General features: G+C 34.9%; 1 protein-coding gene across 1 annotated transcript in view; it reads right to left on the reverse strand.

Moving 5' to 3' along the window:
* MEMO1 (mediator of cell motility 1) overlaps positions 1 to 25,290 on the reverse strand; it is an 87,857-nt gene continuing 62,567 nt past the window's right edge. Inside the window, exons 7-9 of the mRNA XM_014584187.1 lie at positions 15,521 to 15,597; positions 3,437 to 3,541; positions 1 to 670 (exon numbers count right to left, since the gene is read on the reverse strand). Of these exons, the coding sequence (XP_014439673.1) occupies positions 539 to 670; positions 3,437 to 3,541; positions 15,521 to 15,597 (314 nt within the window). The 3' untranslated portion in view covers positions 1 to 538. The remainder of the gene's footprint in view (positions 671 to 3,436; positions 3,542 to 15,520; positions 15,598 to 25,290) is intronic.

Here is a 25,290-nt window from a genome sequence, read left to right on the forward strand (position 1 = left end):
GTTGTGTAGCCCTTTATTAGCAACTAAAATAGAAGGTATCTGTTGTACAACACGGGTAGTAATTGACTATAACTGGAGATTTATTATATTCTAATACAGATCATTTATAAATGCAATTTCTTTATTAAAAAGCTTCCACCCATTTTTTGTTTGTTTGTTTGTGTACAATTTGCAAAACTATTCTGAAAGCGGAATATATGTGCACAAGTCTGCAAAGAGTGCAAATTTAGGATATGGTAAATGCTTTACGAGTTACTTTCAAACAACTGTCTGCGGCGACTGGGCCTTTACATTGTCATCTTTTTTGATCAAAATATTTTGATGCCAGCCTTCCTTCCACTGCCCTAAACTATAAAGCATTTTTTAATGAGTTGAAATTAGGGAAGGACTACACCTACTAGAAAAGAAGAGAAGAAAGTTCTATTAGTTGGAGGTTTCAGATCCCCCCAAACCAGGACCAGTATCTTGGTAAAGGCTAGGCTGGGACCCCGGACAGAGTATGAGTATGTGCAGGTGGCATCCCTGAGGATTCAGAGCTTCAGTGGACCGTGAGTGCTCCGGCTGCGTAACTCACTGAACTGTCTTGCCAGTTTCTACACTGGCTTGACTGGGCATAATTCAAAAAGGAAAAGCTCATATTCATTCCATTCTTCTGGAGCTCTGTGATAGCCTAGAAAAAGAAAAACTTGGTTATGAAAGTCCAGCACCTTAACCACTATGCCCTAACCACCACACCACTTGCCAGCTCCACACAAACTTTTATAAAATAGAATGAGATAGAACACTTCTGCCATTACTTTGATAACAAAAATACGGAAAAACTCCTTACAGGAAATGAAAATGACAGACTGATATTCTTCATGAACACTGATGTAGACATTTAGAAAATTTTAGCAAGTTCAATGTATCAAAAGGTGGATAGCATTATAATGGGCGCCCTCTGAATGTAGCGGTGGTTTGATTTTGCCCACGTCACAGCCCAGCTCTCTTTTACTCTCCTGTTTAATGTTTTCTTGCTGCATATTAAAGAGAAAAAAAAAGATAATTCCTTATCCTCTCAAAGAGCTTCTCCTAACCTAGCTTCCTTATAATTAAATATTAATCATCATATACCATACTTCCTGAAATTCATAAGGTCACTTTTTTAAAATTATAAAATATTGCTTCCTCTATAAACCAAATCTTGGCCATTTCTGTCTAAATAACTTGGAATCTTTCTTTGGTCTGACTTTGACTAAGAAATTTTAAAAGTATATTAAATTAAAATCCAGATCTAAGAGGTATGCTAGAACTTTTACTTCAACTGTGGATTGAGTCATCATTTAATTTATAAAGTTTTTTTAAATTCAATGTAGACATTAGAAAGTTAGTGCAGCTTATTCTACCTTACATTTCAAGAAGTTAGGGGGCCAGCATGTGGTATACTGGTTATGCCCTTGGACTCCCACATGATCAACCACAGTTTGAGTCCCAGATTATATGCCCAAAATCCCAAGAGGAGAATAGAGGAGAAGGCATGGCTAACCTTCTGGGGGATGATTACTAGCTTTCTGCCTCTGTCTCTGGCAAGCACACATGCCCTATAGCAAAAATCTCTCAAAGAAAAAAAGAAATTCAAAAGATAGTTTAAACCCTTGGTTGACAGGCTTTACTTTGGTGAACCAATACTGCTGAAGAGAAGAACTGACCGGCCAGGATGGCACAGCACTTACACAGCTTGTGTAATGATCATATCTGTGATGCTGAGGCCATAAGAGATGGTTCTAGGTTTGTGTCCCAAGGTCTCCTCCCATTCCATGCTGGGCACATGTGTGTGTGTGCCCATGATGCTAGCTGGCTGAGGTTGGAGGTGGATTGTGGCATGAAGACACCCTGATGAAGGTGCTTATCTTTCTCTCTCATGGAAGAAATAGTTTTCTTAAGGAGAGAAAGAAAAAAAAAAACCTTTCCTAAAAATAAACCAGGGCTAGCAGTTGGCATGGTGGTCAAGACACTGGATTCCCACATGGCTGACCATAGTTCAAGTCTTAGACCTCGAGACGAAAAATCACACTAGGCACGTGTGTATATGTGTCCAAAACACTGGGAGGAGAATGGAAGAAAAGGGATTACAGTATGGCAAGATCCCTTGGTAGTGATGTCTCACTTTGCCTTTCTCAGTCTCTGTTGAGTACACATATCCTATCGCAAAAAAATAAAAACAAAAACATCTACAAAATACTATCTTCCAAATCACATTTTTTCAAAACTTGCTGGGGCAAGCAGGTGGCATAGTAGTTAAAGCACTACACTTTCACATGGCAGACTGTGGTTCTAGTCCTGGATCCAGTGGCTTGAAAAATCATACTGGGTGTGTGTGGGTCCATGCCCAAAATCCTAAAAGGAAAATGGAAGAGAAGGGATTGCAGCATGACCACCACCCCCCGGGAGGTGATTTCTCACTTTTCTATCTCTCTGTCTCTCTCTGGAGAGTACACATGCTCTAGGACAAACATCTTTAAAAATAAATTTGCTGTAAGGTACGTGTACTCACAGGAGACAGAAAAAGAGAGGGAAAGTGAGTAAGCACCCCCTAGAAGGGATGGTCATACCACAGTCCCTTTTCCTTCACCTCTCAGGATTTTGGGCACATCCACATATGTACTAGGTGTGTTTTTCAAGACCTCTGGGTCCAGAACTCAAACCAGCAGTTGGCCATATAGGATCCAGCAGCCCTAACCACCATACCACTGGCTGGTTCTCATACCACATTTCAAAAACAATGGACTTCAAGGCCCTACCCTAGAGTACTCTGGACTACATTACCTCCTCTATTACCTCTTGGCCTCTCTAGGCAAAGAGCTCATTGTTACTTCCTTCTCCTGCTTTTGACTGTATACTTTCTGAAACTCTCAGATTTTCTTCAGTAAATCCAAACTGGTTTATTTATTACAAGAAAAATGTTATAGCTCTATCTAAAATACAGCTAACCAAAACTTCTGCCTCTTACTATTTTTTAAATGAAATAAACATTAGCATTTTGTTTTAAAGAGAAAAATATACATGTCTTATTAAATTATGTAAATCTAAAGTTCAATAGAAGAATCTTCCTTTTTTTTTTTTTTTAGTCTGGAGCACTAAATAAAATGACTTAACAGTTCACTTGAGTCTATATTTGCAAAGAAAATATTGGAACTGATTGAGTCAAGAAAAATTATTAGTCTCTATTTTATATAATTTTGTAAGTAATACTTTAAAGTATTAATCTATATTTCGATGATAAACTAACTTCATTCAAACAATTAACCATTGGAAGTCCAAATAATGATCAGGAACTAGGAAGAAAATTAACTTTATGTACATAAAACATTGTTACAATATATCACAATAATAATTAAGATATTCTGAAATATCACAGGATAAAAGCTACAAGGCAAGGCTTCCTAAGGATACTCACATTTAATAACACCCCAATGGGATGTCTTCCACATATAGTATTATGGTATTTCTTCAAGTAATTGCTAAAAGATACAGGGTCTAATTGTTCTATAATACTCATACCCTAAAAAAAAGAACAAAAAAAAGGGAAAAAGAAGAAAAAGAAAATTAAAAAAAGAACAAAATGTATTATTTCCTACTTATATTTTAAAATATAATCATAGCTAAACATAATTGTTTAATTAAGGAGACACAAAAAACATACATTAAATAAACCTTTTGAATCATCAAATTCATTTATCAAAGGTAATCTCATTATACAATAATCAACTCGCTACTGATAAAAAAATTTTAATCCACAGTTTATTTTCTTTATCCTTTGGGTATGTTTCTATACTACCTTTACCTGTTGTCATTTAGCTCACAATCCTCAAGCATTTCACAATTGTATGTTCTCCTTATATAAATATTTATAAAAGTAAATATGCTATGAAAATTTTCATATGAAATCTAAAATTAAATTTGATTCATGTTGTTTTCCCCTATATCTACTATATTAAACATGTCACTGGCATGAAAACCAATAATTAAATATAATTTAACTATTTATATAACATATGCTTAAATATCAATAGTATGTTGACTAAGGGCATTTAAAATTATTAGCAAATATCTAGAAAATGTGATAAAAAGAAAATATCACCAACTAAGTAAATATGTTAATTAATTTAAAGCTCTTAAAAGACTGATAAAGCAACATAGGTTTTTATGAACAAGTTTTTAAAAAAATAAAGCTTTTATCTCTTTCTATTTTAGACTACAATATCTTTATTCTCATAATTTGACTTCAGAGTAAAAATTTTGAGAGTACTGCTAAAACACCCACTAATACATGAACATCTCCATATTTTAAATTCTGATTTCTCCACATGCAAGATATAATGTATTTATCAATCATTAATAGAGAACAGCTTTAAAATCACTGGATGAGACAAATATTCTAATTCATTCACCAATTTATCTCACATTATTTCCTTATTCAAGTAAAACATTTTATATTTGGAGTCAATAAACTGGATTAATATCCTGTGGTAGAATGTAAATAGTGGTTTAACTAGGGTCTTAACAGGCATAATCTCCCCTCCTCCCCCTGCAGTATTTTAACATAACGGGTACAATGTAAAAACACTGAGAACAATCAGATGAAGTCCCATAATTAAAAAGTTGTCTGAAAATGATAGTAAACAGTAGATGACATGCATATTTTATAGTGATAGCATATAAATGAAATTTTATAATTTTTTTCAGGATATTCAAGTTCTTCATAAACTATCATTTTCCTACAAATTCTGAAAGATGGGTATATACATGTATAGTCAACTCTGAATTGCTTGCACATCAATCCAATACTCTCTCAGATTTATCCACAACCAGTTTTCAATACTATTGGGTTGTTGGGAAAGCCATGATGCATTTTTGCATAGAAAAACATAAAAATACGTCATGACTTTCCCAGCAGCCTAATAACTTGGTTTTCCCCTGCCAACCAGAAAATGTCCAGGTCAACATTCTCCACTGGCATTTGGTACAATCACAGAGAAATACAATCTGACTTAAAGTTAAAACCAAAATAAATAATATCATAATTCTGGTGCTAGGAAAAAAAGAAAATCAAATACCAAGACTTGGTAATGCAGATAGGATTACAAATCTCTTCCATAAATAATAATCAAGATATAACTCCCCTACAAATGAGGAATTTAGGCATTAAACAAGGTAAATCTTGGCTATGGATTTCTAATCTTGAGCTCTTTCTCACTGACTTCTCTGATTCATTATAGCATAACAAGAATGATACTAACATTTCTTTGAACACGCTCATGTAACTACAACTGGCATACATGTTGTCAGAGACTTTGAAATGAATGAAGTCTACCACAGCTTACCTTAAATAGAGTTCTACTCATTAATAAACAATGTGACATTAAAGATCCAATGTACACTTTAATATTAAAATTTTGAAATCATTCTGAACAAACTTATCACATTTACATATTGATATGTATTCAAAGAGAAGAAAATTAATGATGACATTTGTATCAGACAAAGAATTCAAAGTTCTAGCCTAGAAATGCTCATATAGAAAGATATAAAGTTATGAATGTGAAAAGACACTATTTAGCGTAATGGCTATGTCGCTGGACTCCCACATAGTTGACCGCGGTTCATGTCCTGGACCCGGTGGCTTAAAACTCACGCCAGGCACATGTGCGTGCGTGCCCAAGATCCCGAGAGGAGAATGGAGGAGAAGGGATTGCGGCGTGACCATCCCCCCCTGGGGGGTGATTTCTCGCTTTCTGTCTCTATGTCTCTCTCTGGCTGGCTAGCGCACGCGCCCTATAGTGAAAATCTCCCCCCCCCCCAAAAAAAATGAAGATACTGGTTAAATTACAATGGAGAAAATAAAAAATTTACAGTACGGAATTAACAGAGATCAAATGTGTTAAAATGTTAATTCCTTAAATTGTGCTATATACCTACTAGGGCAAGAATAAACTTCATTAAAATCAATTCAGTGCCAAATGTGATGGTTCAAGAGGTACACTTTTTTATAAAGGAGGAATAGAGAGAAAACTTAAGGTTTTACTCATGAGTGAAACTTGGAAAATTCAAGAAGTATGCAAAACAAAAGCAATAATGAGAAAGAGTGCAAAATGAGACATCCTTAACTAATACAAAATACTGATACACTTTTATATATGTTTATGGTTTGATAATAACTGTGAAATCGCTATTACCAAAACACCAAGAAAAATGAATGCTAATTCAATGCTATTGCCAAAAAATCCAAGATGAAAAAAGAAAGTACTTTCCCAAATAAATATGCATAATTTACATTTTTATCCCTTGAAATACTAAAATATACAGTCAGTGAATCTAAAGTCCAGGAAACTGTAAGTTTCCTAGGACCTAATATGGTAAAAATTTGATTGTTTGCATGTACTAAACCTGATATGGACTGGTGAAATACATCAGTACCCACTCAGCTCTAAGATATAAAGCAGACACCGGGAACCAGCAGTTAGCGTAATGGCTATGTCACTGGACTCCCATGTAGTCGACCGCAGTTTGCGTCCCGGACCTGGTGGCTTAAAACTCACGCCGGGTGCGTGTGTGTGCGTGCCCAAGATCCCGAGAGAATGGAGGAGAAGGGACTGCAGTGTGACCATCCCCCCTGGGGGGTGATTTCTCACTTTCTGTCTCTATGTCTCTCTCTGTCTGGCGAGTGCAAGCACTCTATAGCAAAAATCTCTCCAAAAAAAAAAAAAAAAAGCAGACATCATAAAGACCAAAAGCCTACCCATTGAAGTATAGGTTTCTGAGGAATTCAGGAGTTTCACAAGAAATCCAAAGACTGAACACTAACTCCCTAAACTGGGGAACACAGAGTGACAGGGGGACGACTCTATCATAGTGCTTGACTCTTCACATGACTGAAATCGTGTGATGTCAAATCCCAAGAGTCAATCCTAAACTGAATAGGCAGTTACTAAGATAGATGTAAATTCAGAACTCAGATAAAACGAATACCTTCTCTTTCAGAAAAAGTGAATTTACACTTAATAAAATGGCTATTTAAAAAGTAACTTTCTCTCTAAAGCAACAAAGTAGTATTAAAACCTATATAAAGGCATTTAAGAAAAACTACAATCTTGTCTTTTCATTATGACTATATAATTAATAACCACATTAAATCATTAGGGGCCAATCAGGGGTACAGCTGTAGAATGCACTGTTCTGTAAGGCTGATTACACTGGGAAGATCTGGGTACATGTCTGGACACACATGATGTGGGCTAGCTAACAGCCTCAGGATTTTAAGCACGCATGCACCTGCGCCCGGTGTGATTTTCAAGCTACCAGGTCTGGAACTCAAACTGTGGTCAACCATGTGGAAGTCTAGCACCTTAAATCACCATGCCACTTGCTGGTCCCTAAAAATAAATAAACTTTTAAAAAGCTATTAATCCTGGGACTGGCAGTTGGTGTGGTGGTTGAGGGTGCTGGACTCCCATGTGGTGGACCAAGGTTCAAGTCCCGAACCTGGCGGCTTGCTTTCTCTCTCTCTGTCCCTCTCTGGTCGAATTAAAATAAATAAATAAAGTTAAATAATTTTTTTTAAAAAGTTATTAATCCTATGAACTCATTTCAAAGTATGGATATACATTAATATACGAAGTTATACTTCAGATAAGTATGATAGGCAAAGGAAATATTCTAGTTTCCTGAAAATGCATCAAGATAAAGTCTTAGTAAAAGAAATTCTATGAGGAAAAAAAAAAAAATCACCCTACAGGTAGCAGTATTAAAAAACAATGTACTAATAAGTTGCTATCTTAAAGGTAATATTATAAAATCTACTAAGAAGCTACTGGCCTAAGTTCAAGAGAAAAAAGTATAAGCTGACAAATATGGACAATTTTCCCTATCAAATAGCAGAAAGATGAGAAGAAAAGTTGATGTTCAAATTAAATAATGTGACTAATAATTAAATGGAAGGAAAAGAAATTAAAATGGATCACTATAGTGACTTTTCAGTTTATCTAGGACAAATTATAATCTGCTAATGTCCATAATGAAACATTGGTTTAACTCAAAAGTGCTATAGTAAAAATGACAACATGTGGCCATGTGATACATAATAAACTATGTATAAATGTGACTAAAATTTCAAGCAAGTAACCTAAACTACATAAAAATCAATGTCTTAAAATATGTCTACTTTAGTCACTATAATAACTGTAAAGTGCTAACCACAAAAAGTCTGTTGCTGATAAATATTTTATTTTGCAAGAAGACTTTCAGAATCTACATTTCTAACACAGTTAACTACTTGTTTTTTTTCCCAACTATGTAACACTTGGCATATACAGTTTGTTTTCATATATTTTTTAATGTATTTTTTCCCCTATAGTAGTCTCCCAGCTCCCCTCCTTCCATAACCATGGTTTCACTTTCCATGATTTCATTTACCTAGGGTCAAACACTACCCAGAAATACTAAATGAGAAAGCCCAGAAACTAATAATTCATAAATTTTAAGTTGCATGCTGTTCTGAGTAGCCTCATGAAATCTCAAACCATCTCATTCCATCTCAGGTAGACGTAAGTCTTCTCTTTGTCCAGAGTACACACTGTACCCATTACACAAGTAAATCACTTAATTGCCATCTCATTATCAGATTTAAAAAAAAAAAATCTAAATATATAGGGTGGATAGAGCCAGCAGGTGGCATGGTGGTAAGGCATTGGATCCCGCATGGCTGAATCCTCAGTTTCAGTTCCAGACCCAGTGGCTTGAGAAGCAAGCTGGGCGTGTTTGCTTGGGTGCCCAAAATCCTAAGTGGAGAATGGAGGAGAGGAGGGTTGAGGCATGGCCATCCCCCTTTGGCAAGATTGGGGGGGGGGGGGTCTCTCCCTTTCCTTCTCTCTCTGGCAAGCACACACACCCCATGGCAAAAATCTAAAATAAACAAACTAAAAACACTATACATAGCATTCAGTACTGTCTGTAGATTCACTATCTACTGGGAGTTTTCAGATGTATCCCTCTCACAACGGGGAGATATTATAACTAATTTCCATCATATTAAAGATATATTTAGAGATACAAACATTTTAGATTAAAAATAGCTTCTTTTTCTTTTCTAACTTAGAAATGGTTTTACTTATTTTCTATAGCTTTAAGACTTTCTGATTAAAAATTGTAGCAAAACTTAATAAACATACTAATTTGAACAGATAAAATCTAAAATTTTATTCTTAAAAATAATTTTACTGAAATTTGCAAAATACATACTTCTTGCTGAAATTCAAACGTACTAGGTTCCTAGTACTTTTATACTTGTATGGAGAATCACTGAACTATATTTTCTCTGAAAGGATTCATACAGAACCAAGATAATGGCTATTTTAGTTCTTAAATGAATTAAATTATTTATATAGCATGACATGACTTTTTAAAAAAAGGAATAAACCATCTGATTTCGTAAATCTATTAAGACAACACATTATATGACAGTCTAAGAGTGAAATATATATAGACACACATATAAGTTTATGTCTAGAGATAACCATTCTTATTTTTTAAATCCATATATTCTAACTCCCTGAAATGACTTACAAGTAGAATTAAGAGTATGGTAACAAGAGGACATTTAGGAGTCATTTTAAAATTCTATTACATAGAAACATTTTAATAAATGGACCACAAAAAATCAACTCCAAGTCAAATATCAAATCAGATATTAAATTCAACACAAATATGAAGAAATATTCAACATTTCTTCGGCAATTATGATCCAGGTTATTTATATAATTTTTTAATTTCTGATCAATTTGTACATCTAAAGTAAGGTAAATCAGAATGCAGAGTTAGAAGTCAGTTGGCACTTACTGGTTCTACTGTATACAACTTTTTTTTTTTTAAGTTTTTGACCTATATCCCATGTATTCGCCACAGACAGAGAGAGAGACAGAGACAGAGAAAAAGAAAGTGAAAAATCACCCCCGGGGGGATGGCCATGCTACAATTCCTCCTCCTTTACTTTCTTGGGATTTGGGGTGGGACTCATGCACACATGCCCAGCATGATTTACTTCTGGAAAGATCTCAACTCTATCCATTTCTTTCCATCTCCACCAATATCACTGCCATATACATTATGATAATTTCTCCTTCAACTATTGCTCATCCTGCCCAGAACCACCAGAGTAACCATTAAAATCACGCAAACTACAAACTACATCACTGCACTTTCTTATTGTACTTACATACATTTCTTCCCCTGGATTAGAAAGCCCTAGATTATCTGATCCCTCTTTACCACTACCTGTGTGACTCTCACCCTTATCCACTACACTCCTACAACACTGGCTTCCTTTCTAACACCAGCATCTTTCCCATCTTAAGGTCTGTGCATTGTAAGTTCCTCTGCCTATACCGCTCCTCCTCCTAATCTCTTGTTTGCTCTTGTTAACACTCAGGTCTCACTGTAAGCTTCTTTCTCAGAGAACTCTTTCTCTAACTACAGCCAATCCTCACTTAACGACCTACCTGTTTAATTACTACTCAGACTTCCAACCAGTTGTCCTGCAGGAGGAAGTCCCTTTTCCAAAAAGTCTGTGTTCCTCTGGTGAATCCCCTATCTCAGTACTTGTCCCGGTCCCATGGTCAGCTAGTATTCATTGCACAAAGCATTCCCAATTATACAAGACAACATCGTATGTTTACAAATTCATATTTTATTGTGCAACCACAGTAGTATTCAGAATAAAGTGATTAAACTATACTTATATTGTGTTGTAGTATGTATTGTTGCTTTCTAGCATTTAATGTATGCCTTCTGTATAAACGGAATTACATTATTCAAGTGTGGTGTCATGTGTTATTTACTGAAAAATACATACACTACGGTGCCACAACACACACCATAGGCATCTGCCTTTAAACTCCTCGTTTATAGAACCATTCACTCAACAGCCTGGTCATTAAGATTGCCTCAAATTATTTACTATCTCAAAATCCTTTTAATATTTCCTGTATAGGAACCAGCAGTTAGTGTAATGGCTATGTCGCTGGAGTCCCTGTAGCCGACCACAGTTCAAGTCCCGGACCCAGCGTCTTAAACTCACAGCGGGCGCGTGTGCATGTGTGCCCAAGATTCCAAGAGGAGAATAGGGGAGAAGGAATTGTGGCGTGGCCATCCCCTCGAGGGGTGATTTCTCGCTTTCTGTCTCTCTGTCTCTCTCTGTCTCTCTGGCGAGCACACGCACCCTATAGTAAAAACCTCTAAAATATATATATATTTCCTGTATAGTACATATCACTACCTGAAAGTAATTTATATATCTTTTTTAAAATATATTTATCTCTTCCTGTTAGAATAAAAGGCCTATGATAGCATGTGCCATGTTTTGCTTGTTTACTGCCACATCTCTAGCTTTCTAGCAGTACCTCAGACTATAAATACACTGAAGGAAAAAAAAAAAAAACTGGCAAAATAAAAACCCAACTGCCTGACATCTTCACTTGAATGCCTTATTAGCAACAGCTAATATAACATATCCTAATAGAATGACCCCCCCAAAATGCCATCCTCTCTTCTTGTGCTTCTGACCTAAGTGAATAATAGTACAACAATTCAACCAGCAGTAAAGCAAGACATTTAGAAGTCATCTTCAATACTTCCTTTATCCATCAAGTTCATTCCATCTCCAAGTCCTGTTACCAATGTGTCTCCTAAATATACTGAGTACCTCCACTTCTATCCTTCTGGTTTGTTTTTGCTTTTTGGCCAGGGGGCATGCATGTGAGCTCACTAGAAAGAGAGAGATTACCCCCAGTGGGGTGTGGTCACATTGCAATTCCTTCTCCTGCATTTCTTCATCCTGTTGGGATTTGAGGCACACATGAACATGAGCCTGCCAGGTTTTTCAAGCCACCAGAGTCAGGACGGAATTCAAATTCTGATTGGACCATGTAGGATTACAACTCACTTAACCACTAGATCAGGAGGCCAGCTCTACCCCTTCTCTTCCAACGTCACCCCCAATTCACTGTCTGAAGGACCATTACTTCTCACCTGAACTGCCTAACTGGTCTACACTCATCTCCTCTAGCCTCTCCCTCTAGCTCACTTGCTACACTGTAGCCATATGATCCATTCAAAAATGATCTGATTGTATCACCTCCCTATTGAAAATCCCTCAAATGAAATGAGCTGCTCTAGACACCTCAGCTTCATTTCTCACCCTTTCCTCCATTTATCCACCCATTCATTTATTTTATATAAATATATAAATATATATATATATATATATATATATATATAGTGTAGCCTTGCAGGCAATAGGACACAAACATAGACAAAACCCTTATTCTCATAGACCTTATAAAACTAGTGAGGGAGTGGGAGTAGCCACCAAACAAATCAATGAATACTAAGCTACACAATAATACTGAGAAGAAAAATAAAGGAGAGTAAAGTCACAGAAGAACTGTTCATCCGAGGAGCATGATGAAAAGCCATACACCTATTCTGGTTGCCCCAATAGTCAGGGGATGGTATTGCAATTCAGAAGAATTCAGGGATATTGATATGGAGCTATCCAAAACATAAAGAACTGTTTTCCACCCATAAGAGTTTCACATGGCCATTTAGGTGAAAAACCTTCCTCTAATTATCTACACCTTAATTCTATTTTATATACAAACAAAAAAGCAATTTGCATAATTTTAATATATAGTGGATATCCCAAGATTGAAATCATCATGTAAAGTAACAAAAGACTATACTTAGTTTTGTTCATAAGTTTGCTAATAGTTATTCACCATTTTGGAAAATCAGGTCACCCAGTAATAGTACTTGGTAATTTCAGTCACAAACAGAATATACCAGTGTAAGTTAGTATTGTAGCTGTTGCATGTGTAAGTATCTAACTACTTCACTAAGTCTTCTAATACGCTGTGCTTGGGCATATACATTCATTTATTATAAGTCATTTTTATTTCACTTTTGTATTATACTTTGGATACTCATGCCTTTTTTTTAACTGTGTGTATAGAATGAATACATTCATTAATTTATTTATTTGAAAAATGGTAAATTTACTGAGTACCTACATATGTTCTACTCACTACTCCAGAGACTTGGTATATATCAGTGAACAAAACAAATATGACTAACAAAAATTTAATTGATAACTAAATTACTTAATTTGTTGGAAGAAAAAGTAGAGCAGGATAAGGTGGATGCAGAATGATGAAAGGGTGGGGTGTAGGGTATAGAATTTGGCTCTAACAAATATACTATCCAATATATCTTATCTATAGGTTCAAACCCAGATTCCTTACTAAAATATTTTATCTACTTTAGACTAAATAATCTGCACTAACAAGTAAATGTGTAGCTTCACCAATTTGTAAAGTTGAATTGAAAAGATCACAAGCTTATGGGCTGGAAGAATTTACAGACAATGCAGAGACCATCTAGCCCAAGTCTCTCCTCTCACTAAGTACTAGAGAACTAAAATGATCTGTCCAAGGTTACTGGCAAATTAATGATAGGTTCTGCTATATTTAATATTCTCTTTATGAGTAGATACTGAAAGTATTTGTCTAATTTCTTAAAAACTGAAATAAATACTATGGGACCTGCAGGTAGTGTAATGGTTACATCACTGGACTTCCACATAGTCAGCAAACCTGGAGGCTTAAACTCACACCAGGCATGTGTGCATTCCCGCCCAAAGTCCCAAGAAGAGAATGGAGAAGGGACTGTGGTATGGCTAACAACCTTTGGGGGAGCGAGGGGCCATCTCTATGGTGAGTGCACACGCCCTATAGCACAAATCTCTCTCTAAAATAAATAAATAAATAAATAAATAAATAAATAAAAATAAAACAAATACTGTAACTACCACACTACTCCAAGAAAAAAATGACAGTAGAATCAACATGTAATGAACTCTCAGTCTAGGTAAGTTTACAATTATATTTTTAAATTCTGTGTTTAAAAAAACACATTGAAATTTTATCTGAGAAAAAAAAACAAATAGCCAGAGAATGAAATAATAAACTAAGAATTTAGAGAAGAGAAAAAAGATAACTGGAGAGAGAGAGCAACAAATTATTTACATGTATATAGATAATTTTGCTTTCTTAAGCGTTTTTAAGCAGTTTTGGTTTTTTTGTTTTGTTTGCTTTTTTTGTTTTCTGTAGGGTACCTGCACTCGCTGGGACGACAGAGACAGAAAGCAAGAAATCACCCTCCGAGGGGGTGGCCACACTGCAATGCCTTTTCCTCCACTATTCTCCTCTTGGGATTTTGGTGCATGCACATGCACCCAGCACTGAGTTTCAAGCTGCCGGGTCCAGGACTCGAATTACAGTCAACCATGTAGGAGTCCAGCAATGTTAACTACTACACCATTTGCTGAACCTTTAAGTAATTCTTTTTAACAAACACTTAAAGGTTGTAGGCCACAGAAATTTAAAGCTCAAGTGTTAATATGCTTAAGATCAATGAGTTATGAAAATCAAAATAGAAATATAATTAGATATATAGCAATCTAATTTACAGATGATTTTATAAAAATATACCAATTGTGCAAACTTATTATGCTTAAAATGATTAATTTCACTGAAGTTCAGTTCAGTTTGAGAGGTTCTAAAAAATGTGAAGTTGGGGGTCGGCTGGTGGCATGGTGGTTAAGGGCACTGGACCAATAATTCTTTTTTTAAAAAGTGAAGATAAAAGTCAAAAGTAATTCCAAAGTAAACACACCTGGAATTTTAAAAATTAAAATATTTGTATAGTGACAAAATTTAAGATTTGTGTAGCAAATTTCATGGACATTGAAATTCCTCCATAAGGTCATCATAGCACAATGATGTCATTATTTCTGAAAGATGATAACTGAAAAAAAAAATACTTTCAATCATACATTTAAACTTTCAGGTTATTTACAAGTTATATAAATCGTTTCCCCTAAAACACAACTTTTCATAAACTAATTCATACAACTTTCAGTAGCACTCAAGAACATTAGTTTGGCCTGCTATCAAACCTAAAAATATATTAAGTTATTCGATAAGTTGTAAGAAACAACAAAACAGTTCAGAAAAAGTCAAGACAAGTATTTCATGTAGCCATCAAACACACGGGCATTAAGAGTCAAGGTACCATTTCATCTGCCATGGCTATTGCTGTTTAACAGTAAGTGATGACGTTAGTATTCTATTATCCCTAAAGCTAAGCTACCTTTCCAAAAAGTACTTAAAGTCTACATCTAACTATTCTTAAATATTCTCATTAATCAAATAAAACTTACAATGAGGGAAATTTCTACTATAGATAGAAAAGGGATTATTCTTTCAGTCATTATTCACAGGATGACAAACTGCATTTTTTACATTGAAATTAAAGACAGGGAAAGAATTATTAATCCACTGTATATTTCAACATATTAATTACTGAATCACTAATCTGAAAAACGTTGTAAAGCCTTAAAGCATTAAAACCCCACACCTGAAACACTTACCATTTTATCTAGATGTTCAATGGATCTATAAATCTCCCCCTGGGATTCATCATAGTAACTGTAACGGAACCTTTGACCTTGAAACAAATATCATGTACAAAATAAAATAGGGAAAAATTAGAAGCTAAAAAGAAAGCAAGCGCTTACCCAAATAATTTCAGTTCTCATGAAAGGCAAAGCACAGCTTAAGCCTCTGAGAGAATCATTCCCAAGAGCCCTCATACATAAAAATAAAAGGCATATTTGGGAAGGAAATAAAGAAATGATATATCACCAGTGTTTTATGATTAAAAACTATTTCAAACTGTAGAACCTTGAAGTAACCAGCAATACAAGATGGAAACAAAACAGCTTGAAAGTTAGAAGCATTGTTAAACATTGTATCAGAATATAATGGAAAGGAAACCCAAGGAATGAGATTCAAAATAAAAAAATTGATTTAAGAAAACTATCTAAGTGCAATAAATCAATAAAAGCATCGCTTTTGTTGTACAAAGGCAAAGAATTGATCTCTATTACAGGAAAAAAATGTGTAGGTCAGAAATACTTGTAACTTGTGTGATTTTTATGACATTGATAAAAAAAATTTATCTCATTTTTCACTACTTGGGAAAAGATCAATACAAGTGCCATAATGGGATGTGAACAGAATACACAAAAGGAGAAATATAACAAATAGTCCTACCCTGACATAAAATCTCAATAAGAGTACAAGCATTGCACATGCAACATGTAGCTGTTCTCCAAAGAACAGAGAGGGTAAAAATGAGAGAAGCTTTTTAAAAAGAAAGCAGACAATTAAAGGTTCAGAAAATAAATTCTGTTTCCTACTACAGTCATAGGGAAATGAAAAGTTAAGTATATTCATAACTAATTATGGAGTGTTATTCCACTGACTATATTTCAAAGTCACCGAAAATCTACCTGTCAACCATGCCTTTTTTCTAAGAATTCATTATTTTATATTTCCTTATTTTGAAAGATTCACCAACATGCATTTTTATCGATACTAAAAGTGTACTAATCATGTACACACGATACATTGCTGCCTTCACGTTTAAGGTAACGTTAATGGGTCCATACAATTATTATCCTCACACCTTAGGAGATGAGTTTATGTGACTGGATAATTATGACTTAAGTTTTCTATTCATATTACAAAAAGAGTATTATCTTAGAAGTAATGGGGAATGCAAAATTATAAAACCCTCTTTGGTGTCCTTATTTCAGAGAAAGCACACTTCACAGAACTTAACACTTCATTTGTTACTATTGTGTTTGATGGTCACTTTTGTATAAAACATACCATATTTCTGCAATTTTCATACTTTAATATTTCACATATATTAATATGGGTTGGATATCTCTTATCCAAAACACTTGGAACCATAAGTTTTTCAATTTTGGGGGGAGTTTGGAATATCTGTATTTATATAATGAAATATTTGAGTGATGGGACCCAAATCTAATTACAAAATTCACTTCAATTTCAATATTTTTGTATTGCAGCATTTTGACTGTGACTTGTCACACGAGGTCAGTGTCAAATTTTCCACAGCTACGTCATATAGACACTCAAAAATTTTCAGCTTTTGGAGCATTTTGGATTCCAAGTTTTCTGATTAAGGATACTCAATCTGCTAGTTTTCAACATAGAAGGTTTTATTTTCTCCCAAGAGCCATTACTGAATCAATATTTCATCTCATATGATGATACCTTAGTATAATGAAATAGGGTGTGAAATAATACCTACTTTCTGAATATAACAATGAAGATAGCTGCATGCTGACCTAGCTCTGAGCACTACTGCAGTCCCTGAACTAACACAACCTTAATTTAGTGATAAATTATCACTCAATGCTTCCATACTAAATGATTCATCAGCTATTTCTTTCAACATTTAGAGTTCAGTATAACTTTGTTTTACTTTAAAGAGTATATAAACTTCATATACATCTAATAATAAGGATTAATAATGAAAACTACATCTTTTTTATTTTTCTCATTTGCTAGGTAGCTGTCAAAAAGGCTGCTCAAAGCCAAATCTAACTTCAGCCACAGTACTGTATTGGTTAAATTCACTGGCATTAAATTTTAATTTCTATTTTAAAGTTCTCTTGATAATACTGCTCAAAATCTTTGGTAAAAACAAATAAATGAATACCTTACACAAGAAAATTCTGATTGTCACCAAAGTTAAGAATACACCTATAGAAGAAATCAAGGTAATATCCACCTTGATTCCTCAAATCTGAACTGCTTCAAGTTTTTATTAATACATCCTCTTTTTCCCGCTTCTGGAAAAAGCTGTTAGTTTCTAATACTGTCAATAAGCCTTGTAACTAGAACATAATCATCTTAGACTGTTAATCCCACATGTGGAAAAAAAAATGCATGTACTTTGTAAGAGTCATTTGCCTCTCACAGTTTCCTTGTTTACTTCCATGTTCAGAGTGGCTGTTTCAAATGGCTGAAGTCCGCTAACTATGCCTTAATGGTAAGTGAAAAGTATAACTGCACTTCAAAGTGCTATCTTTTTCATAAGGACCACTTTCTATATAACTCTCACTTAAAAACTACTTCTGAAGAGAAAAAAGCATGAAATGTTCACAATACTTTAAAATACTGAATCAACATGTGGTTTCATGAGAATGACAAAATACAAAGAAAACCAATTTGAGCAAATATTTGCTATTTTACGATCTAAGAAACTTTCTGTTACTTTTTAAAAGCCACTTCGCATTTAGTAGCTGAAAAACTGAGTATAAATATTTGAATAGCTCTAAAGAATGTATCAACTGAAAAAGCTAAACTCATACTATACGGAGCTACTACAGTGAAATATTTTTACTTGTAATAGCTCAAACTATTCCATGATAATTTTTAAAAATCTGCACAAACATTTAAAAATTACTTGAGCCGTGCATTGTGGTCAATATATATACAGAAAGCATCTAATGTGAAGTACATGGTTGCTATCAACCCAGCCTACATGTAGGGATGTATGTATGTATTTATGTATGTATGCCTATGTGCCTATACATACACACTAGTCAATCGCCTCTTGGAAACTGAGTTCAAAAGAGCTTTTTTTGGCTTATTTTTAAAAAGCTGCTCAAGATTTTATTTACTAATTAAGGAAATGACAGCACTAGCACAAGGAACTGATCATATATAAATCTTTAATGATTTATTGCTGATTTAAACACTTTATGATTTCATGTATCTCATGAGGACATATACTTTATTTCACAAGTTTTTATATTTCTGACATGCAGTAAGAGTCATGAATCTGAACTGGGAACAAATATAGTTGCCTCTGTACCTGGAGAACTGGACTTGTGTAGTTTTATAAGTATGAATAAAGCATATCACATAGTAAGAGAAAATTACTTACCTGAAACTTATCCTTTCAGAAGGTACACTGGGAAAATGGATTCTTTGAGCCCCTGTTTCAACTCCAAGTATGAGCTTTCTAGCTTTAAGAGCCATTGACACTGCCCCTAGGGGCAGCACAAGCTTTGGAACTCCCCTAGTGAGTATGTCAGTAGTTTCTTCAGGTGCCTTCCCTCAGTTCTTTTCAAATTCAAAAGATGAGAGGAAAAATAACCCAAGAAAAAAAATCCTGTAAAGCAGAAACCTTACTCTTTGAGGGAAGGAGGGTAGCTCATTTGTGAATCCATTCCAGAGCACGCTTTCTGAGAAAAAGAAATACAGGTAAGTAATTTTCCCATCTCCAAAGGTGACTGGTGATTAATGAGTGGATTCACAGAGTGTGGAGAATAAGCTCCAGGGATGTCTGTTTAACACACAACAATCAACTAATGAGGACAAACATAACAATGAATGGTACAAGAACCAACACTATTATCCAAGTACCTCAAAACAAAAAGTTAAAAAAAAATTAAATTGCTCAACATTAAACTAAGCACTGAACTACAGAAATAAATAACAACCTTGGAAAGTTGATCTACAAAGTTCCCAAAAGATCAGTCAATATGACAGACTTCCAGACATATGCACCCCCAAAATAACTGTACTGTTATATGTCTATTTAATCACTTTCTATGTATGTTAAACCATTTTTCAACTATTTGAGTTAACTTCACAAGAACCTGTGAGATAATTAGGCCACTCTATACTAAGGACCTAAACTAGGGACATTCATAATTAAAATCACTACCAAAGTAAAAAAGGTATTTCACAAAAGAAATCTAAGTAGCATCGAATAAGGTAATCATTTTTCAAAAGCCCTGCTATTGCCCTATTATTCATTCTGCAGTTCAACGGATCAAAAACCTACGTATGAGGGGACCAGCAGTTGGCATAATGGCTATGTCACTGGACTCCCATGTAGTCGACCGCGGTTTGAGTCCCAGACCCAGTGGCTTAAACTGACATGTGCCTGTGTGCCCAAGATCCTGAGAGGAGAATGGAGAAGGGATTGTGGTGTGGCCCTCCCCCCTGGGGGGTGATTTCTCGCTTTCTGTTTCCCTGTCTCTCTCTGTCTTTCTGGCGAGTGCATGCTCTCTATAGCAAAAACCTCTTCAAAAGAAAAAAGTAAAAAAAATAAAAAAATAAAAAACAAATCCAAGTATGTAAAATCACTATTTACAAATATTTAAGAAGACCAATATGAAGGCTTGGGTAAGAATTATTTTAGGAATTAGCTAACTTATACTCAGACCAATTTAAATATTTAGAAAGTAGCAATACCCTATATCCAAGAGACTAACAGAAATGAAGACTATATATGAATAATAATTTATAAATGTATAGTAAAGAAGGAATCTGAATAAAGATATAAATTTCATAAATACTGAGAGAATGCCACTTTCGATACATGGCACATATTTATAAAAAATTTGTTTTAAACATAATTAAGAAATGTAAGTTTATGAATAAAAATTCAAAATTGCTGAAGGGACTATGGGAAACTTTATTCATATTCCAACAAAATAATATATAAGTATTTACCAAGTAAATTTATTAAAGCTGATTTGCAAAACCACCATAAACAGCAAATCAAATAGAAGTATATCTCAACTTTTAGAGAATGACTTCTGTTAGATCTAATTTCATTTTAAAACATCTTAGAAGTTAACTGAAAATTACATTAATAGGAGTTGTCAATAACCTAAATTTAGAAATCTAAGTTTCAGGGAGTTTAAGAATATAGAAATACTAACATTATATAAAGAGAAAACCAAAACTGAAACTTGGGAAAATAGAATAAAAATTCTAATTAGAAAAATTAAAGATACAGACAAAACTCTTTTATATGGAGTCATCCTATAAGATGTAGAACTTGAAAGATACACAAAGTATGGGGACAACTTAACTATGGTAAAATCAAACACAAGCAGCAAGTATCTTTTCACTTACTCCACTTCCTGCTAGTAACAGGAAGGGTGAAGTGAGTGGCACTCAAGTGTTTCCTGGGAAACATCATGCTATGGCACTAACATAGTCTCATGTGTATAAGACTCAGAGGAGATAAAAGGAAGGAAACTGAAATGTGGGGTTTCCTTCTGGTGAACTTAACTGAAGGGCTGAAAAGAAGGGGGTTCATAGAATCTAAGTTCCTATCTCCCCATTAGCCTGTCTCACCCAAAAAGAAAGACTAAAATACTTGAGAGTATTTTAGTCTTTCTAATTTTCTCTCTCTAACGTCTCGTTTCAAATCTATGTAAAAGGTAACAAAACCTAAAACATAAACATACTTAAAGTAAAATATATATATTTTTAAAAATTATTTTTATAATCAACACTGGCTAGCAAATAATGTCAACAAGGAAAACAATCTTTCCAGTTTACACATAGCTATCTTTATCATGATGTTTTTCACTTTTATTTTTCACAAAAGCTAGCCAAAATTAAAGAGAACCAATGACCAAAAACAGAAAATGTAGTCATTCTAAGTAATCTAACATATTATCCAACAAAAAAAAAAACAAAGAAAAGTCCTTCATGTATATCTGGGCAATTTGTCAAATGTACAATAACCAATTAAGTCACTTCTTCAAAAACCAGCTTTTTGAAAATGTAGAGTGTGGGGGGACCAGCAGATGGCAATAGTTATGTCTGAACTCCCACATGGCCAATCACAGTTGAGTCCAGGGCCCGGTGGCTTCAAACTTACACAGGGCACATGGGTATGCATGCCCAAAATCCCAACAAATGAATAAAGGACAAGGGATTGTGGCATGGCCATCCCCCCAGGAGGTGATTTCTTGCCTTCTATCTCTGTCTCTCCAGCGAGCGCATGCGACCTATGGCAAAAATCTATCTTAAAAAAATGTGGAGTGTGTTAAGAACCTAAGTCAATGAACCTTTTAAGGTCCCTGGGTACCTGAGGAACTGAAACTTCCCTGTGATATTATTTAGAATTCAATACTCTTATTGCTTTTGTGGGGTAAAAATCAATCTTTAGAGTAGCTTTAAAAAAAAAAAATCGGAGAGAGAAAGAGAGAGAAAAAGACACTTAAGTATAACCCTCAAGAGAAACAGCTAAATTTTTGAGATGTTAAAAAAAAGACTCTATTTAGGAAGATGCCCAATAGAGCACAAATCTGAGAAACATAAAATTTAATTCCTAAGTAAAGATAGCTTAAGCTATAAGTAGCCAATGATTCCACATTACCTCAAGAGGCATGCATAATAGAAAATGTATCTTACTTTACAAGAATGGGTTACTTTCACTATAGTGGCAAGGAGATGATAAATTTTGGAATATTATCCATGTAATGCCTTTCATTGACCCCCAGATATTTCTCAAATTTCTCAATAAGAATTAGCACAGTGCTTTTCCTAAGTACAATGTCAATACTTAATGAGTATTACTAGTGATACTAAACAATGAGTATTTGGAAAAATTCTATTCCTAGATCACCTAAATATAAATACATTTTAATTGCTAGGTAATTTTCAAAGCTGTATGATTTATCAACATTTAGAAGTTCTGAGTTTGTATAATTATCACCTGACATTCCACCTTATAATTTAAATACCAAAATTATCAAGAAATCAAGGGGGAAAACAGCCTAAATAATTTTCTGAAAATCTAAGTAGAATGGAAAATGGAACTTATTTTTCTCCCTCAACCACTGCAGTTAATTAACATATAGTAAAGTTAGGTATTGCTTGCTTTAGAATTCGTTACTAATGAGGCAAAGGAAAAAAAGATAATTGCAGAGAAAAGAGCACTATTAAAATGTCTGCTGCTGCTTTACATGAATTCATGCTGTGGTTGCACAGGTTGCCCACCTAAAGGGAAACCACAAATGCTAAAGAACATTATCAGGAGAATTAATTATTTAAATCTAGTAATTCATAAGAACCTTGAAAAATGAAGGGAGACAGGGCCTTGCTTAGAGAATTTAATTTCCGAAACATATGAGCATGCCTTGTTACCAAAGCAAATTCACAATATTAAGATAAATAGTCCTTTTTTCCAGTAATGTTATTCCTTAGTTTTTAAGATCAATTCTTACTAAATTTCAAAATTCTTGGGACCAGCAGATGGCATAATGGTTACATCACTGGACTCCCATGCACTTGACCATGGTTCGAGTCCCGGACCCAGTAGCTTAAAACTCACACCAAGCATGTATGCATGCATGCCCAAGATCCTGAGAAAAGAATGGAGAAGGGATTGCAGTGTGGCATCCACCCCTGTGTGTGTGGGTGGGGGGCATGATTTATTACTTTCTGTCTTTCTCTCTGGTGAGCACACCACACATCCTATAGCAAAAATCTCTCTTTAAAAAAAAAAAAAAAAAAAAAAAACACTCAAAATTCTCAAGAAAGGAATTCCTTTTAATTATCTACCTAGCACTTGGATCTAAGTAATAGGCTATGTCCACAACAAGTAACTTCTGTCAAAGGTAGCACAACAAGTCAAGAGAATTAGTGATTTAAAAACCTGAGAGCTGCTCTGGGGGTTCAGCAAGTAAGCACAACTACCTGCATACCCAGAATCTAGGTTTTCCAAACTCGGCACTATTGACACTTAGCGTCAGGTGACTCTGTGATGTGGGGAGCTGTCCTGGACTTTACAGGGTATTTATTCAGCTGCTTCCCTGGACTCTACTCATTAGACACCAACAGCATCACCATCCCCACAACCCCATCCCATTTTTGATGATAAAAATATGTCTTCAAGCACTCTGAAATACTCCAAGAGGGGGGAAAATCACCCCTAACTGAGAAGCAGTTCCTTATAGAGAAACGTATCTGTACCACACAGAAGACAGTCCTCAACTTCCCAGGCCATCCAGAGAGGGAAGCAAGAGAAGCCATCAGCCTAACCATGCTGAATAAATCCTGGCAATCAGTGAGTAAGACATGGAAAAAGCCAGGGCCCCCTTTTACATCACTGAGGATGTCTTTCTGGCTACTCGAGCATTCTATCTTAAATATTATGATCTTATGTTTTATATTTCTTTACAATCAAAGAAATAACTGATGAATGAACAAAACTGGCTTCCTTAAACAAATGAGTAAATGGGTCAGAGATGTCCTAAACATAGGAACTTGGAAATATTCCTGGGATAGGATCAGCTCTATGGCTTGACAGTTAAGGCAACTAACTAGATCCTCAGACTTGGTGGCTTAAGAAACACACCAGGCATATGTGTGTGCATGGCCAAAGTCTCAAAAAGGAGGAAGAGATGGAGAAGGGACTGTAGCATGACTAGTCCCCCTGAGAGGTGCTGTCTCATCTTCCCTTCTCTCTATCTCTCTCTGGCGAACATACACATCTCTAGCAGAAAAAGGAAGGGAAGGGAAAAGAAGGGAACAAAAAAGAAATATTCTGGGATAGCAATAGATAAATGAGAGCAAATTGCATCCAAAAAATGCAAAACTACATTTATTAAAAGAGGCATCCACAAATGTCTCATTTCTATTATGATTTATGCACTGTAAAGCATCCTTACTTTTTAATTTACCATAATCACAAACATCACTTAGGTGTTCTTACCCTTATAAAGCATTACCAATGACAACCACAATGCTAGTAGCCAACATATTACAATCTCATAGGTTAGCTCTAACCCAATGGTAATGTGGGCAAAAAAAAAAAAAAAAAAAAGGCAACAAAAGAAAAAGAACAAAGACTAATTACAAGAAAGGAAATGTGGAAAAGTGCTCCTCTACACTCTAAAGAACATTTGTTTTATCCACCAAAACTAACTTCAGAGAATCCACCATACAAACCTACCTGGAAATGGGAGGGTTAAAAGATCTTAACTCCCACTAAAAGTGTCTAAGCAAGGATGCCCTCACAGTGTGAATCCAATTATACCAGTCGCCTTTGGAAATGTATCCATAAACCACTATTATAATCTGATCCTTTTCAAATAACCAAAAGACTTTTTTTATTTACTGTTTAAACATTGCTGCTAAAACTTTCCAAGGAACGTGATAAAGAACTGAAAATTAGAGCTTGGAATGAAAAGATAGCTTTCACCACAAGTGTGTGTGTGTGTGTATATATATATATACATATCTCGACCATGATATGTAAAATCTAAAACTTACCCCAATGGCAGAAATCAGAAGAAACCACAAAGAGATTACTAGGATCCGCTAGATATTTACTGAAGAGTTTTCCGAATTCCTGTTCTTTTGACTCACTCAGAGCTCCAACCAGTACAGGAATAATGGTAAACTCATCTTTATGGCTTTAGCTGTGTAAGGCATTTCAATACTGTGTTCATCTTCATCTGTTTGCAGAGACATGCGTTCAAACAGTCCGGTTTTCCAT

Source organism: Tupaia chinensis, unplaced genomic scaffold (genome assembly GCF_000334495.1).
Source record: "Tupaia chinensis unplaced genomic scaffold, TupChi_1.0 Scaffold145860_1, whole genome shotgun sequence".
NCBI lineage: Eukaryota > Metazoa > Chordata > Mammalia > Scandentia > Tupaiidae > Tupaia > Tupaia belangeri.